The sequence below is a fragment of the Salvelinus namaycush genome, unplaced genomic scaffold (genome assembly GCF_016432855.1).
Source record: "Salvelinus namaycush isolate Seneca unplaced genomic scaffold, SaNama_1.0 Scaffold1215, whole genome shotgun sequence".
NCBI classification, from domain to species: Eukaryota; Metazoa; Chordata; class Actinopteri; order Salmoniformes; family Salmonidae; genus Salvelinus; species Salvelinus namaycush.
Genome location: NW_024057915.1, coordinates 1 through 14,952, shown reverse-complemented (window position 1 = coordinate 14,952; position 14,952 = coordinate 1). Strand labels below are relative to the sequence as shown.

The following is a 14,952-nucleotide window of genomic DNA, read 5'->3' as shown; positions in this document are numbered from 1 at the left end:
AATACCCTGCTAGGTGGGGATAGTATTCATGCCCTTCCCCTCAGGAATGGTCTACCATATAGCCAGTTATAAAGGATTAAACGAATCTGTGGCCAACAGTCAGACTTAGACAGCAATGCTTAGAAAATGAAAAATACATTTAAAATCAGAGGCTACAAGGAAAAAAGTCTTGATGCTGCAATGATGAAAATATCTCAAAAACCAAGAGAGGATTTGCTAAAAACTAAACCAAAGAAGAAAAACAAGTCTTTTGCACTAAGTACACCAAGTCTTCAGAGAATATAAAAGTAATCCTGAAGAAGCACTGGCATATTCTGCAATCAGACACAACAATTGCACACCTCTTCAAGGACCCCCCACTGGTGGTCTATAAGCATGGTCGCAATATTGAGGACAGCTTAATGAGATCAAGACACTCTTGACACCCATTCCAAATGGGAATTACAAATGTGGCTCATGCTCACAGTGCAATAGCACTACGAAAACATCCTTCTACAGACACCCACATACAGGTTGAAAAATCCCTGTTAGGGGTATCATCTCTTGCAAGATAAAGGGAGTAATCTATCTCATCACATGTTCATGTGGGAAAGCCAACGTAGGACAAACGAAAAGACAATTAAAACAATGCAGAGCTGAACACCGCAGCTCAATCAGGTATAAGAACACTGACTATCCAATAGCAGCTCACTTTGTTGAAGCAACACAGGTTGATCCCATCTCCTCCCTCAAATACACAGGTATTGAGCATGTTGGTCTACCAAGGAGAGGAGGTATTTAAAAACATTCACCCCTAGTGTCTTAAAATTGAATTTGGTCTCAGTCCCTTCTAATGAACAATTATTTTTTATAAAGAATTCCTATAAATGAATATATTCTTTCTACAGCTTATCATCGTACAACCAATATGTTCCCCCTGTTGATGATGCTTATTATGCATTATGGATTAACCAAAATATAACATTTTAACAACATTTAATGATATTGGAAAAAATTAAATATATGTGAAATTAAATTAAACAATAATGTATGTTGATGCTAATCTTATGCTAATATTAATGATAACAATAGCCTAATGTATTCAATTTGATGTAAACTATTGTCTTTTAACAGTTTCACTCAATTCATTCAAATTAACCTCATAATTATGACACACCCCTCACTATTGTCATTGGTTGCACTAATTGCACTGTTTGTCTGCATAACCTGGTTCAAGCATTCATGACTTTACCCTGAAGATGGCACAGGGATGCCGAAACGTTGGTGTTTTACCCAATAAATGACTGGGAGTTTATATATATAGAGTGTGCAACTCTCTTTGTTTTTATAGCTTACAGTGTATTCACTGTTAGTCAGCACCTCTACAGTAAGTCATTTTCTCTGGGTGTGCTCCAGCTCATGCTTTTTATATGACCTGAACATAACAAATGAAATAAAAAATATGTAAAGATATTAAAGTATTTTCTTTATAGAGTACTGACTTTACTGTTCCCATCTACAACAAAATACTTAAATACATGTAATTTTGTCCTTGAAACATTTGATTGAAATACTGTAGAATTCACATAATTCTTATGGAGGACTACTTCTTCTGGGGAGTACCATATATAGAGACTGGTGGATTTAAAGTCGCTCATTGGCCGTTACATAGCATCAGCGGTCCAGGGTTTATACACATCATTGGTACAGTCTCTCCCAATAATAATAATATTAACTTATTTCTATGTACAGGTGATTTTTCAATTGGTCGGTATGTTGTCAAGGAGTGATGTCATGTGTGTTTGTGAGCAGAGGACCACTAGTTTGAGCCCGGTATGGTGACAGGGACAGTGGTGGAAGCTATACTGTTAACCGCACACTGACGTCGGGTTCACATACTGTACAGTGACATGAAACAGTATTTCCCCCTTTCTGGTTCTCTATTTTTGCTTCTTTTTTTAACTGAATGTTACCAGATGTTCAACCAAAACCTACTATTAGATAAAGGGAACTTGAGATTACAAATATTTAAAAAAAATAGTCACAGTTATTTAATTTATTTCATTAACATAGTTATGCAACATCCGATTCCCCTGTGTGAAAAAGGAATTGACCCCTTACTCTAAATAACTGGCTGTGCCACCATTCCAAAACACACAATCAAGACTACATGAAAATTGATAAAAGGCAACAAATTTAAAGTTTTGGAATGTTCTACTAAAAGTCCAGACCTAATCCCAATTGAGATATTGTGGCAGGACTTGAAATGTGCAGTTCATGATTGAAAACCCACAAATGTCGCTGAGTTAAAGCATTTCTGCATGGGAGAGTGGGCCAAAATTCCTCCACAGCAACATGAGAGACTGATCAACAACTACAGGAAGTGTTTGGTTGGAGTCATTTCAGCTGAAGGAGGCACAACCAGTTATTGAGTGTAAGGGGGCAATTACTTTTTCACACAGGGGCATTGGGTGTTGCATAACTTTGTTTATGAAATAAATAAAATAAGTACATCATTGTCTTCTTTTTTTTCACTCAGGTTCCATTGATCTAATATCAGCTTTTGATTGAATATCTGATAACATTCAGTATCAAAAATATGCAAAATAGTTTTTCACAGCAGAGTTTAAATCCAGACTATTAAAATACACTAATCAGGAATTAACTGTACACTTTTCAACACAGTTATATAGCACATCCCATAATATATAATGACTTGTGGTTATTCCTTTATGTCTGATTAATAACTAGTTGTTGTTGTGTGGAAGACTCACCTGACGTAAAGAGACCAATGAGAAAAAACATGTTCTCAGGACAAGCCATGTGAGAACTCACACACTACTGATCACCTGAAACAGTACAAACATACACTTACTGGTAGAGTAGCTTAACTCACACAACACATTGCATTGAACCATCTCCATATCAAATACACTATGTCCTTCAGTTGTGAAGATAATACATGAACAAACAGCAGTACTTTAGAACATATTGAATCTCATTACTGTCACGTTCCTGACCTGTTTTTCCTTTTTCTTGTATTTATTTAGTTGGTCAGGGCGTGAGTTGGGGTGGGTTGTCGATGTGTTATTTTCTATGTTGGGATGTTTGTGTTCGGCCGGGTATGATTCTCAATCAGAGACAGCTGTCAATCGTTGTCCCTGATTGAGAATCATACTTAGGCAGCCTGGGATTCACGTGTGTTTTGTGGGTGTTTGTTCTCGTGTCAGTGTTCGTACCACACGGGACTGTTTTCGGTTTTGTCACGTTTGTTGTTTTTGTAAGTGTTCTGTTTTACGTTCATTAAATAATGACCACTTTCCACTCTGCGTGTTGGTCCGATCCATGCTCCTCCTCGTCTGAGGAGGAGAACGACTTCGACAGCCGTTACAGAAACACCCACCAAATTCAGGATCAAGCAGAGTGGGAACAGACAGCAGCAGAGACCGAGGACACAGGACTCGTAGACTTGGGAGGTGATCCTGGACGGCAAAGGACCCTGGGCTCAGCCAGGGGAATATCGCCGTCCCAAGGCGGAGCTGGAGCAGCGAAGGCAGAGAGGCGCTGGTATGAGGAGGCAGCGCGGCGACGCGGTTGGGAGCCCGAGAGTCAGACCCAAAAATTTCTTGGGGGGGGCACACGAGGAGTGTGGCAAAGCCGGGTAGGATACCTGAGCCAACTCCCCGTGCTTACCGTGGAGTGAGAGGGCGTCGTACTGGTCAGACACCGTGTTATGCGGTAAAGCGCACGGTGTCCCCAGTACGCGTGCTTAGCCCAGTGCGGGCTATTCCACCTCGCCGCACTGGTAGGGCTAGGTTGGGCATCGAGCCGGGTGCCATGAAGCCGGCCCAACATATCTGGCCTCCAGTACGTCTCCTCGGGCCGGCGTACATGGCACCAGCCTTACAGATGGTGTCCCCGGTTCGCCAGCATAGCCCAGTGCGGGCTATTCCACCTCGCCGCACTGGCAGGGCTACGGGGACCATTCAACCTGGTAGGGTTGGGGAGGCTCGGTGCTCAAGAGCGCGTGTCCTCCCTCACGGTCCGGTATACCCGGTGCCACCTCCACGTACCAGTCCACCGGTGGCAGCCCCCCGCACCAGGCTGTCTCTCCGGGTTCTCTCTCCAGCTGCTCCCACCGGTCCAGCGCTGTCAGAGCCTTCCTCCTCTCCAGCGCAGCCAGTGTCTGAACTGTCTGCCTGCCCAGCGCTGTCTGAGCTGTCTGCCTGCCCAGTGCTGTCTGAGCTGCCTGCCAGACAGGAGCCGCTAGAGCCGTCCGCCAGACAGGATCAGCCGGAGCCTTCCGCCAGCCAGGACCAGCCAGAGCCATCCAGCCAGGACCAGCCAGAGCCGTCCAGCCAGGACCAGCCAGAGCCGTCCAGCCAGGACCAGCCAGAGCCGTCCAGCCAGGATCCGCCAGAGCCGTCCAGACAGGATCCGCCAGAGCCGTCCAGCCAGGATCCGCCAGCCAGCCAGGATCCGCCAGCCAGGATCCGCCAGCCAGCCAGGATCCGCCCCTCATTCCGGTGTTGCCCCTCATTCCGGTGTTGCCCCTCAGTCCGGTGCTGCCCCTTAATCCAGCGGGGTTAATTTGGAGGGTGGCCATTGGGAGGAGGCCAAGGAAGCGGGGTTTGACTATGGTGGGGTGGGGACCACGACCAGCGCCAGAGCCGCCACCGTGGACAGACGCCCACCCAGACCCTCCCCTAGACTTTATGCTGGTGCGCCCGGAGTTCGCAACTTAAGGGGGGGGTTATGTCACGTTCCTGACCTGTTTTTCCTTTTTCTTGTATTTATTTAGTTGGTCAGGGCGTGAGTTGGGGTGGGTTGTCGATGTGTTATTTTCTATGTTGGGATGTTTGTGTTCGGCCGGGTATGATTCTCAATCAGAGACAGCTGTCAATCGTTGTCCCTGATTGAGAATCATACTTAGGCAGCCTGGGATTCACGTGTGTTTTGTGGGTGTTTGTTCTCGTGTCAGTGTTCGTACCACACGGGACTGTTTTCGGTTTTGTCACGTTTGTTGTTTTTGTAAGTGTTCTGTTTTACGTTCATTAAATAATGACCACTTTCCACTCTGCGTGTTGGTCCGATCCATGCTCCTCCTCGTCTGAGGAGGAGAACGACTTCGACAGCCGTTACAATTACTCAGAATTCATTTCCTTTCATGTATTTTGAACATTCAAATGAACAGAAAATATATTGAAGAAGTCGATACTTGCCTTAGACGGTAACGTAAACTGTCTATAGCAGAGACTGTCACACAAATAGTGTGGTTTGACAAACTAAAGTGCTGAAATTCATGTGGCATATCTCACATCTCATCAGTGACGTACTTCCTAATAAGTGTATGAGAAAAGATTTTTAAAGAATACTACAGTATTTATTTAACAGGATGTTGAATAGTCTATGTGCTGGGTGTCAACATCAGTTGTGAAAACATGGTATGCTAATTTAAGTGTTTAGAACATTGTCATTTTCTAATGAACCTTCTACTCCAGAACAATTAGTTTCAGTCACTTGAAACATTGCAGAGGTGGCCTTAGTCATGTTTCACCAGTTTCAAATGAAATGGAGCCCAGCTGCCCACTGACTGATTCTTAACACATTGTGTGGGTTAGCCACTGATTAAACAGCTTTAAATGTTCTATACATTTCATTACTGCCAGAAATGAAACAGTTATACAAAATAGGTTGGACTGGGAAGGACAAGTCAACCTCATTCTGAAACTGGCCCCCAAATCACTAAGTCCACCCCTGATACATTGTTAAATACAACAAAGGAAACTCTCCTCTATCTCCCAGGCCTGAATGGGAACTTGTGTGTGATTTAGCTTTTTTCCATCTACGTAACATTGCAAAAATCAGAAATTCTCTGTCCAAAAATGATGCAGAAAAATTAATCCATGCTTTTGTTACTTCTAGGTTAGACTACTGCAATGCTCTACTTTCCGGCTACCCGGATAAAGCACTAAATAATCTTCAGTTAGTGCTAAATACGGCTGCTAGAATCCTGACTAGAACCAAGACATTTGATCATATTACTCCAGTGCTAGCTTCCCTACACTGGCTTCCTGTTAAGGCAAGGGCTGATTTCAAAGTTTTACTGTTAACCTATAAAGCGTTACATGGGCTTGCTCCTACCTATCTTTCCGAGTTGGTCCTGCCGTACATACCTACACGTACGCTACGGTCACAAGACGCAGGCCTCCTAATTGTTCCTAGAATTTCTAAGCAAACAGCTGGAGGCAGGGCTTTCTCCTATAGATCTCCATTTTTATGGAATAGTCTGCCTACCCATGTGAGAGACGCAGACTCTGTCTCAACCTTTAAGTCTTTACTGAAGACTTATCTCTTCAGTAGGTCATATGATTGAGTGTAGTCTGGCCCAGGAGTGTGAAGGTGAACGGAAAGGCTCTGGAGCAACGAACCGCCCTTGCTGTCTCTGCCTGGCCGGTTCCCCTCTCTCCACTGGGATTCTCTGCCTCTAACCCTATTACAGGGGCTGAGTCACTGGCTTACTGGTGCTCTTTCATGCCGTCCCTAGGAGGGGTGCGTCACTTGAGTGGGTTGAGTTACTGACGTGATCTTCCTGTCTGGGTTGGCGCCTCTCCTTGGTTTGTGCTGTGGTGGAGATCTTTGTGGGCTATACTCGGCCTTGTCTCAGGATGGTAAGTTGGTGGTTGAAGATATCCCTCTAGTGGTGTGGGGGCTGTGCTTTGGCAAAGTGGGTGGGGTTATATCCTTCCTGTTTGGCCCTGTCCGGGGGTATCATCGGATGGGGCCACAGTGTCTCCTGACCCCTCCTGTCTCAGCCTCCAGTATTTATGCTGCAGTAGTTTATTTGTCGGGGGGCTAGGGTCAGTTGGTTATATCTGGAGTACTTCTCCTGTCTTATCCGGTGTCCTGTGTGAATTTAAGTATGCTCTCTCTAATTCTCTCCTTCTCTCTTTCTTTCTCTCTCTCGGAGGACCTGAGCCCTAGGACCATGCGTCAGGACTACCGGGCATGATGACTCCTTGCTGTCCCCAGTCCACCTGGCCTTGCTGCTGTTCCAGTTTCAACTGTTCTGCCTGCGGCTATGGAACCCTGACCTGTCCACCGGACGTGCTACCTGTCCCAGACCTGCTGTTTTCAACTCTCTAGAGACCGCAGGAGCGGTAGAGATACTCTTAATGATCGGCTATGAAAAGCCAACTGACATTTACTCCTGATTATTATTTGACCATGCTGGTCATTTATGAACATTTGAACATCTTGGCCATGTTCTGTTATAATCTCCACCCAGTACAGCCAGAAGAGGACTGGCCACCCCTCATAGCCTGGTTCCTCTCTAGGTTTCTTCCTAGGTTTTGGCCTTTCTAGGGAGTTTTTCCTAGCCGCCGTGCTTCTACACCTCCATTGCTTGCTGTTTGGGGTTTTAGGCTGGGTTTCTGTACAGCACTTCGAGATATTAGCTGATGTACGAAGGGCTATATAAAATAAACTTGATTTGATTTGAAACTTGATTTGATTTAAACATATAGTTAAATCATGAACCAAAATCCACTATTAATTTAGTGAAGACAAAAAAGGAAAAGTTACATTTGAGATCGATACAAAACATATGGTTGTCACATTATGTTTCAACATGAAAAACAGACTTGATATCAAACAGAGTAACTGTAATTGTATCTGACTGTGTCAGGTTGGTGTAGCTGGTGTATAAAGTCAGGCGTAGGAGAGCAGAGATGAGTGAAACAACGCACTTTACTCGACAGCACAAAGTAAACAATTTACAAAGTGCAAAAAGAACGGTTGCCACAAAGCATGGGTGATAAAAAGCACCCGGTACAAACCAGCCAGAACATATCCACCTGAACAAAATAACAATCACACACAAAGACATGGGGGAAACAGAGGTTAAATACATGACCAGTAATTGGGAAATGAAAACCAGGTGTGTGGGAAAACGAGACAAAACAAATGGAAAATGACAAATGGATTTGGCGATGGCTAGAAGTCCGGTGACGTCGACCGCCGAACACCACCCGAACAAGGAGAAACATCAACTTTGACAGACTGATTCTCACACACCACTCAACTTCTCCTACACCAACTTCCTCTTTTTCTTGCCTTTTTAAAAACATTTTTTTTTGTATTTCACCTTTATTTAACCAGGTAGGCTAGTTGAGAACAAGTTCTCATTTACAACTGCGACCTGGCCAAGATAAAGCATAGCAGTGTGAACAGACAACAACAGCCTTCATTTCCTCTTTAAAGTCTATTTGCCAAGAAGACCCTGGTGGGCTGGATGACACATTTTCACACCACTTCTATACAGAATGGACTTTTTCGTATCAGGCTAGAAGAATTTATGCAGCAGGTTAGGAGAATTACGGCTATGGGTTACGGTTAGTGAAAATGCTCTCCTAACCAGAGTCTGACGACCCCACACCCCCTTCTTACTTACTGCATTTCAACCCATTTTGCCACCATGGTGCAGAGAGCATTTCAACCCATTTTGCCATGGGGCAGAGAGCATTTCAACCCATTTTGTCATGGAGTGGAGAGCATTTCAACCCATTTTGCCATGGGGCAGAGAGATTTCAACCCATTTTGCCATGGTGTGGAGAGCATTTCAACCCATTTTGCCATGGAGTGGAGAGCATTTCAACCCATTTTGCCATGGTGCAGAGAGCATTTCAACCCATTTTGTCATGGTGCAGAGATACATATTTACAGTTTTATAATGCTATTCGACATGTTGTCATGAAGCTGACAGAAAATGTTGTGTTTTAGAGCTAATTTCCTACTATTCAACATCTTTTGCTATCATATGCTATCTGGGGCCGTTCTGTAGTCCAGCCCTGCTCCTAACCTGCTACCAAAATCACTTCTTATTGAAGTGATGTGAAAAGAGTGTACCGGGTGTCACAGGAGGGAGCCAGTGACCTGCAGGTCCTGGGCAGCAAGGAGGACATGGGCTCCCTCTACGACGGTTAAGTCTAGATGGGATAAAGCTTTTGTCAAATTGACGTCAAATTCTTTAGCATTTGAGCTAATCTTAGCACTTTTCCGTTCCTTGATCTAATTATCATAACCTTCTACGTTAATTCTCCTAACTTGCTGCCTAAATTCTCCTAAACTTGCGAGAAAACTCAATTTGGACAAAAGCCGTATCACTTCTAGACAAAAAACACTTTTCGACCTGCCCAAGGTCTTCTGGGAGAAGGAGACCCAGGAACTGAGGGTGTACTTTACCCAGCAGGTGGGAGCCGACCTTCCCCATCAGGTGGAGGGAGAGCTGAAGGCTCTGGAGGACAGGATCAGTGATTGAGAAGCAGAAGGACCAGATGATTCAGAGAGAAGAGAGAAAGTATTGACTATTGGACACTACACTACACTGATGCTGCAATATGGTGGGGATGGGGATATGGTGGGACTGACAAAAATGGGAGGAACAAGCTCATTTCAGTTTTTGTGGAAACTGCTTTGCCTATATGTGGGGAAATCTTCTGAAAATACAATGCAACGATTTTGTCTACATGCATATTAGGCTACCACTCACTATCAATGGATATATGAGTAGGTATTAGGTGATAAAACAGAACCAATCTTACTGAGCTTTCCATGACATAGACTGACCAGGTGAATCCAGGTTAATGCTATGATCCCTTATTGCTGTCACTTGTTAAATCCACTTCAATCAGCGTAGATGTTAAAAGATTTTATCAAGGTTTAAGATAAATGATTAAATAATTCTACCCGGAAACTTAACCATTAGGGATTAGAGGTTATGTAGCATAGACAAGGAGTAATTAAAGCTGATAAACATAAGTCCAACTAGGTTGGACCTGGGAAGAGAGGAATGTATGTGTGTGCCAAAAGAAAACAAAGTGGATCATTAACCTATGTTTGAACCGACCCGGCTATAACTCTGGGGAGATAAGATAGGACAGGGAGAGCCCCTCCAAGTTTCCCGTATCTGGGGGGGACTGGAACTGTCAGCTGGGTGGTGATCAACTGTGGTGAGAATTGTAGATACCAAGAAAGCTCTCCTAATGTTAGTGTGTATGTATGTGCATATGTTAAGAGAATGTTATAAAGGGAACATCATTGTATATGCACAGGAGCGCTCTCGTAAATACATGTTCTGACTATCGTAGCTGGGCCTCCGTCTGATTCATTTCAACCAGTTTCCTACAAATTCTGCGTTTCAGGCTGAGTAGTTAATTGATTTGGGTTTATGAACATTGAGAACATAATTCTCATGACAGTAGAGGAAGGGGAGGAGACAGGTTAAAGAAGGATTTTTAATCCTTGAGACAATTGAGAAGTGTATTGTGTATGTGTGCCATTTATAGGGTGTTTGCGCAAAACAAAAAATTAGCCTTTGAACGAGGTGTGGTAGTAGGTGCCAGGCACACTGGTTTCAAGAACAGCAATACTGCAGGGTTTTTTCACTCTAAACAGTTTCCGGTGTGTATCAAGAATGGAACACCACCCAAAAACCTTCCAGCCAACTTGACACAACTGTAGGAAGCATTGGAGTCAACATGGGCCAACATCCCTGTGGAACTCTTTAGACACCTTGTAGAGTCCATGCCCCAATGAACTGAGGATGTTCTGAAGACAAAAGGGGTTTCAAACTCAAAATTAGGAAGTTGTTCCTAATGTTTGGTATACTCAGTGTCTTCAGAAAGTACCCCTTTACTTATTCCACATTCTGTTGTCTTACAGCTTGAATTAAAAATGGATTAAATAGCATGCCCATAACACGGTGCAGCCATCACCATGCTTGAAAATATGAAGAGTGGTACTCAGTAATGTGATGTGTTGGATTTGCTCCAAACATAACACTTTGTATTCAGGACATAAAGTTAATTTCTTTGCTCATTTTTTAGCACTATTACTTTAGTGCCTTATTGCAAAGAGAATGCATGTTTTGGAATATGTTTATTCTGTACATGTTTCCTTCTTCTCACTTTGTCATTTAGGTTTGTGTTGTGGAGTAACTACACTGTTGTTGATAGATCCTCAGTTTTCTCCAATCAAAGCCGTTAAACTCTGTAACTGTTTTAATGTCACCACTGGCCTTATGGTGAAATCAGTGGAGGCTGCTGAGAGGAAGACAACTCATAATAATGTCTGGAACGGAGAAAATGGAATGGAATCAAACACATGGAAAACGTGTTGGATGTATTTGGTACCATTCCACCTATTCTGTATTCTGTTCTGCTCCAGCCATTACCTCGAGTACGTTCTCCCCAATTAAGGTGCCACTAACCTCCTGTAGGTGAAATCCCTGAGCGGTTCTGTAGTGAATGGGTGAATTGACAAACAATCCACAGTGTAATTAATAACTTCACCATGCTCAAAGGGAAATTCATTGTCAGATTATAATTAGTTTTACCCATCTACCAACAGGTGCCTTTCTTTTTTTTTTTTTTTTTTTTTTTTTTTATTGGGGGGGTGGATCAGCTTAATATTGCGGAAAGAATGTTGCTTCCAATGTAATTGTCTGCATCATTTCCAATCCCCCATATTTTTTTGGGTAAATATATATATCCATTCACGTATGCATACATATACACATATATACATACACATACCTACATAGACATACATACTTTTTTTAAAGAGTATACCTTTATTATTATTCCCTGCAAACCCTACCACCGATCCCCCAATTGGAGTAAACTGATAAACATTTCTGTTTTTACCTTCAATTTATACATCTTATACACATTTTACAGACACAGTCTACTTTATAATAGTTCTCTCTTGTTTGTTCTTAGTCCTTCCTCTATTTCTGTTGTCCATCCAGTTTGATTTCCACTTGTAAATGTGCTATTTCACAATAGCTCCGCACCTATACACATTTCACAGATCCCGTATGCCCTACATTGTTTATCTTGTTATTAGTCCCACCCTTCAGCTCCACTCAACCTTTCCCATCTATCTTCCAACATCATCCATTTCGGATTTTTATTTGCCATATATTTTTCAACTGTGCTGTGATGCTTCACAAAAGATTTGAATCTTCCTATTCTCATAGCTTCCACGGATTGTAAATTAAAAATAAACATTTTTGCTAAAATAATTATTATATTATTGATTGATTGACTATGGCTTTTCAAATCCCCCAGTATTGCTATCTGTAGCGTTAGTTCTACGCAAATGTTGCAATTCTTCAACCATTCCTGGACCTGTGACCAAAAACGAGCTACATGCGGACAATACCAAAATAAATGGTCTAATGACTCTGCCTCCTCACAGCAGAATCTACAGAGCTGAGAAGATTGTATCCCCCATATATATAACATTCTATTAGTTGCAAGAATTTTGTACAATAATTTAAATTGAAAAATTCGAAGTTTTGAATCCGGCGTTGTTTTGCGTATCAATTCATAAACCATGTGCCATGGAATGGGTACATCGAAAATCTCTTCCCAACTATTTTGCAATTTATATGGCACAGCTGTAAGTTTTTTGGTCCTTAAATGAAATTGGTATATGTTTTTATTTATCACACTTTTCTTTAACCATTTATGTTCTTTAATATAAGGCCGACATACAAGTTCCTTACTTTTATCCCCTTCCACCTGCCTCTTCCATTTTTGTGGTAATGCTGCAATTAATTGGTTGTAATTTTGGGTAGAGCAGACATTTCCATATGTCTGTGTTAGCTGCATGTGTGACATTACTCCACCAGTCCTATTTATGATATCATTCACAAAAATTATACCTTTTTTAACCATTTCTTCGATAAATACAGTTTTTTTATCAATTACTATATTTGAATTTAACCACAAGATTTGTTGTACTATTTGTTCCGTCCTTTCAGGTGGATTAAACTGAAATTGCAACCAACTTTCTAAGGCTTGTTTAAAAAATAAAGATATTTTGGAGATTATTTCCTTTTCAAGCAACCGAAAGTGAGCAGGTGTAATCTGAATAAAGGGAAAAAGGCCCTTCTTGAACATAGGATGAGACATTCGTACCAATCTACTAGAGAACCAGTTTGGATTTAAGTATAACTTTTGTATGACTGATGCCTTTAGTGAGAGGTCTAATGCTTTAATATTTAATAATTTCTGCCCTCCGAATTCATATTCGTTATATAAATAGGCCCTTTTAATTTTATCTGGCTTGCCGTTCCAAATAAAATTGAATATTTTTTGTTCATATAATTTAAAAAGCAGGTCACTAGGTGTAGGCAAAACCATAAGCAAATAGGTAAACTGTGATATGATTAAAGAGTTAATCAGGGTGATTTTCCCACAAATAGACAGGTATTTTCCTTTCCATGGTAGCAAGATCTTATCTATTTTTGCTAACTTTCTATAAAAATTTATTGGAGTGAGATCATTTCTTTCTTTTGGGATTTGTATACCGAGTATGTCCACATCGCCGTCAGACCATTTAATTGGTAAACTACATGGCAATGTAAAATGTGTATTTTTTAGTGATCCAATACGTAATATGGTACATTTATCATAATTTGGTTTTAATCCAGAGAGGATAGCAAATGTATCTAGATCCTCTAAGAGGCCGTGGAGAGATTCTAGTTGTGGTTTTAAAAGAAAACATGAATCATCAGCGTACAATGACACCTTAGTTTTTAGGCCCTGGATTTCTAATCCCTTAATATTAATGTTTGATCTAATTTTAACAGCTAACATTTCGATGGCAATAATAAATAGATATGCCGATAGTGGACAACCTTGTTTTACTCCTCTAGATAGTTTAAAACTTTCTGAGATGTAGCCATTATTTACTATTTTACACCTAGGGTTACTATACATAATTTTTACCCATTTTATAAGAGATTCCCCAAAATTGAAATATTCTAGGCATTTATATATAAACTCCAGTCGTACTTTATCAAAAGCCTTTTCAAAATCAGCTATGAAAACCAGGCCTGGTGTCCCCGATATTTCATAGTGTTCTATTGTTTCCAGTACTTGCCTTATATTATCTCCAATGTATCGTCCATGTAAAAAACCTGTCTGATTAGGATGAATAATATCTGACAAAACTTTTTTTATTCTATGCGCCAAGCATTTTGCTAGGATTTTTGCATCACAACACTGAAGTGTAAGAGGTCTCCAATTTTTTAAATGGACTGGATCTTTATATATACCACTTGGGTCCTGTTTCAGTAATAATGATATCACACCTTCTTGTTGCGTGTCTGATAATCTATCATTTATATAGGAGTGGTTAAAACAAGCTAATAATGGTCCTTTGAGTATATCAAAAAAATGTTTGTATACTTCCACTGGTATGCCATCCAGTCCTGGAGTTTTCCCATCCTTAAAGGCCCCAATTGCATCAAGTAGTTCCTTCTCTGTAATTAGGCCTTCACATGAGTCTTTCTGTACAGATGTTAATTTTACATTGTTATTAGGGAAAAAATCCATACAATTAGTTTCAGTTAGTGGAGATGGAGGAGCCTGAAACGAAAATATATTCTTAAAGTACTTTACTTCCTCTTTCAAAATATCATTTGGTGAATCATGCGTGACTCCATCATTTGTAACAAGTTTTAATACGTTTTTTTTGGTAGCATTTCTATATTGAAGATTGAAAAAGAATTTGGTGCATTTTTCCCTATATTCCATCCAGTTCGCTTTATTTTTGTAATATATTACACTGGATCTTTCTTGAATAAGTTCCTCCATTTCTTTTTTTTTTCCTCTAATTTATTCTGTGCCTCTATGGTACCGTTTTTATTGTTATCTAACTGTACTGTTAGTCCTTCAATTTCCTTTGTTAATATGGACTCTTTTGATCGAAATTGCTTTTGTTTTATAGATGAGTACTGAATTGCATGGCCTCTAAAGGCACACTTAAAAGTGTCCCATACAATATGGGGATCTGCTGTACCTATGTTATGTCTAAAAAAGTCAGTTATAAATTCTTCTGTCCTAGTTCTAAACAATTTATCATCTAGTAGGCTTTGATTAAATTTCCAATATCCTCGCC

General features: G+C 41.2%; 1 protein-coding gene across 1 annotated transcript in view; it reads left to right on the top strand.

The window, feature by feature from the left end:
* Nucleotides 1-9,298, top strand: part of LOC120036131 (sialic acid-binding Ig-like lectin 6) — a 29,723-nt gene extending 20,425 nt beyond the window's left edge. The window contains exon 8 of the mRNA XM_038982604.1: nucleotides 9,179-9,298. Within this exon, the coding sequence (XP_038838532.1) occupies nucleotides 9,179-9,298 (120 nt within the window). The remainder of the gene's footprint in view (nucleotides 1-9,178) is intronic.
* The last annotated feature ends 5,654 nt before the right edge of the window (nucleotides 9,299-14,952 follow it).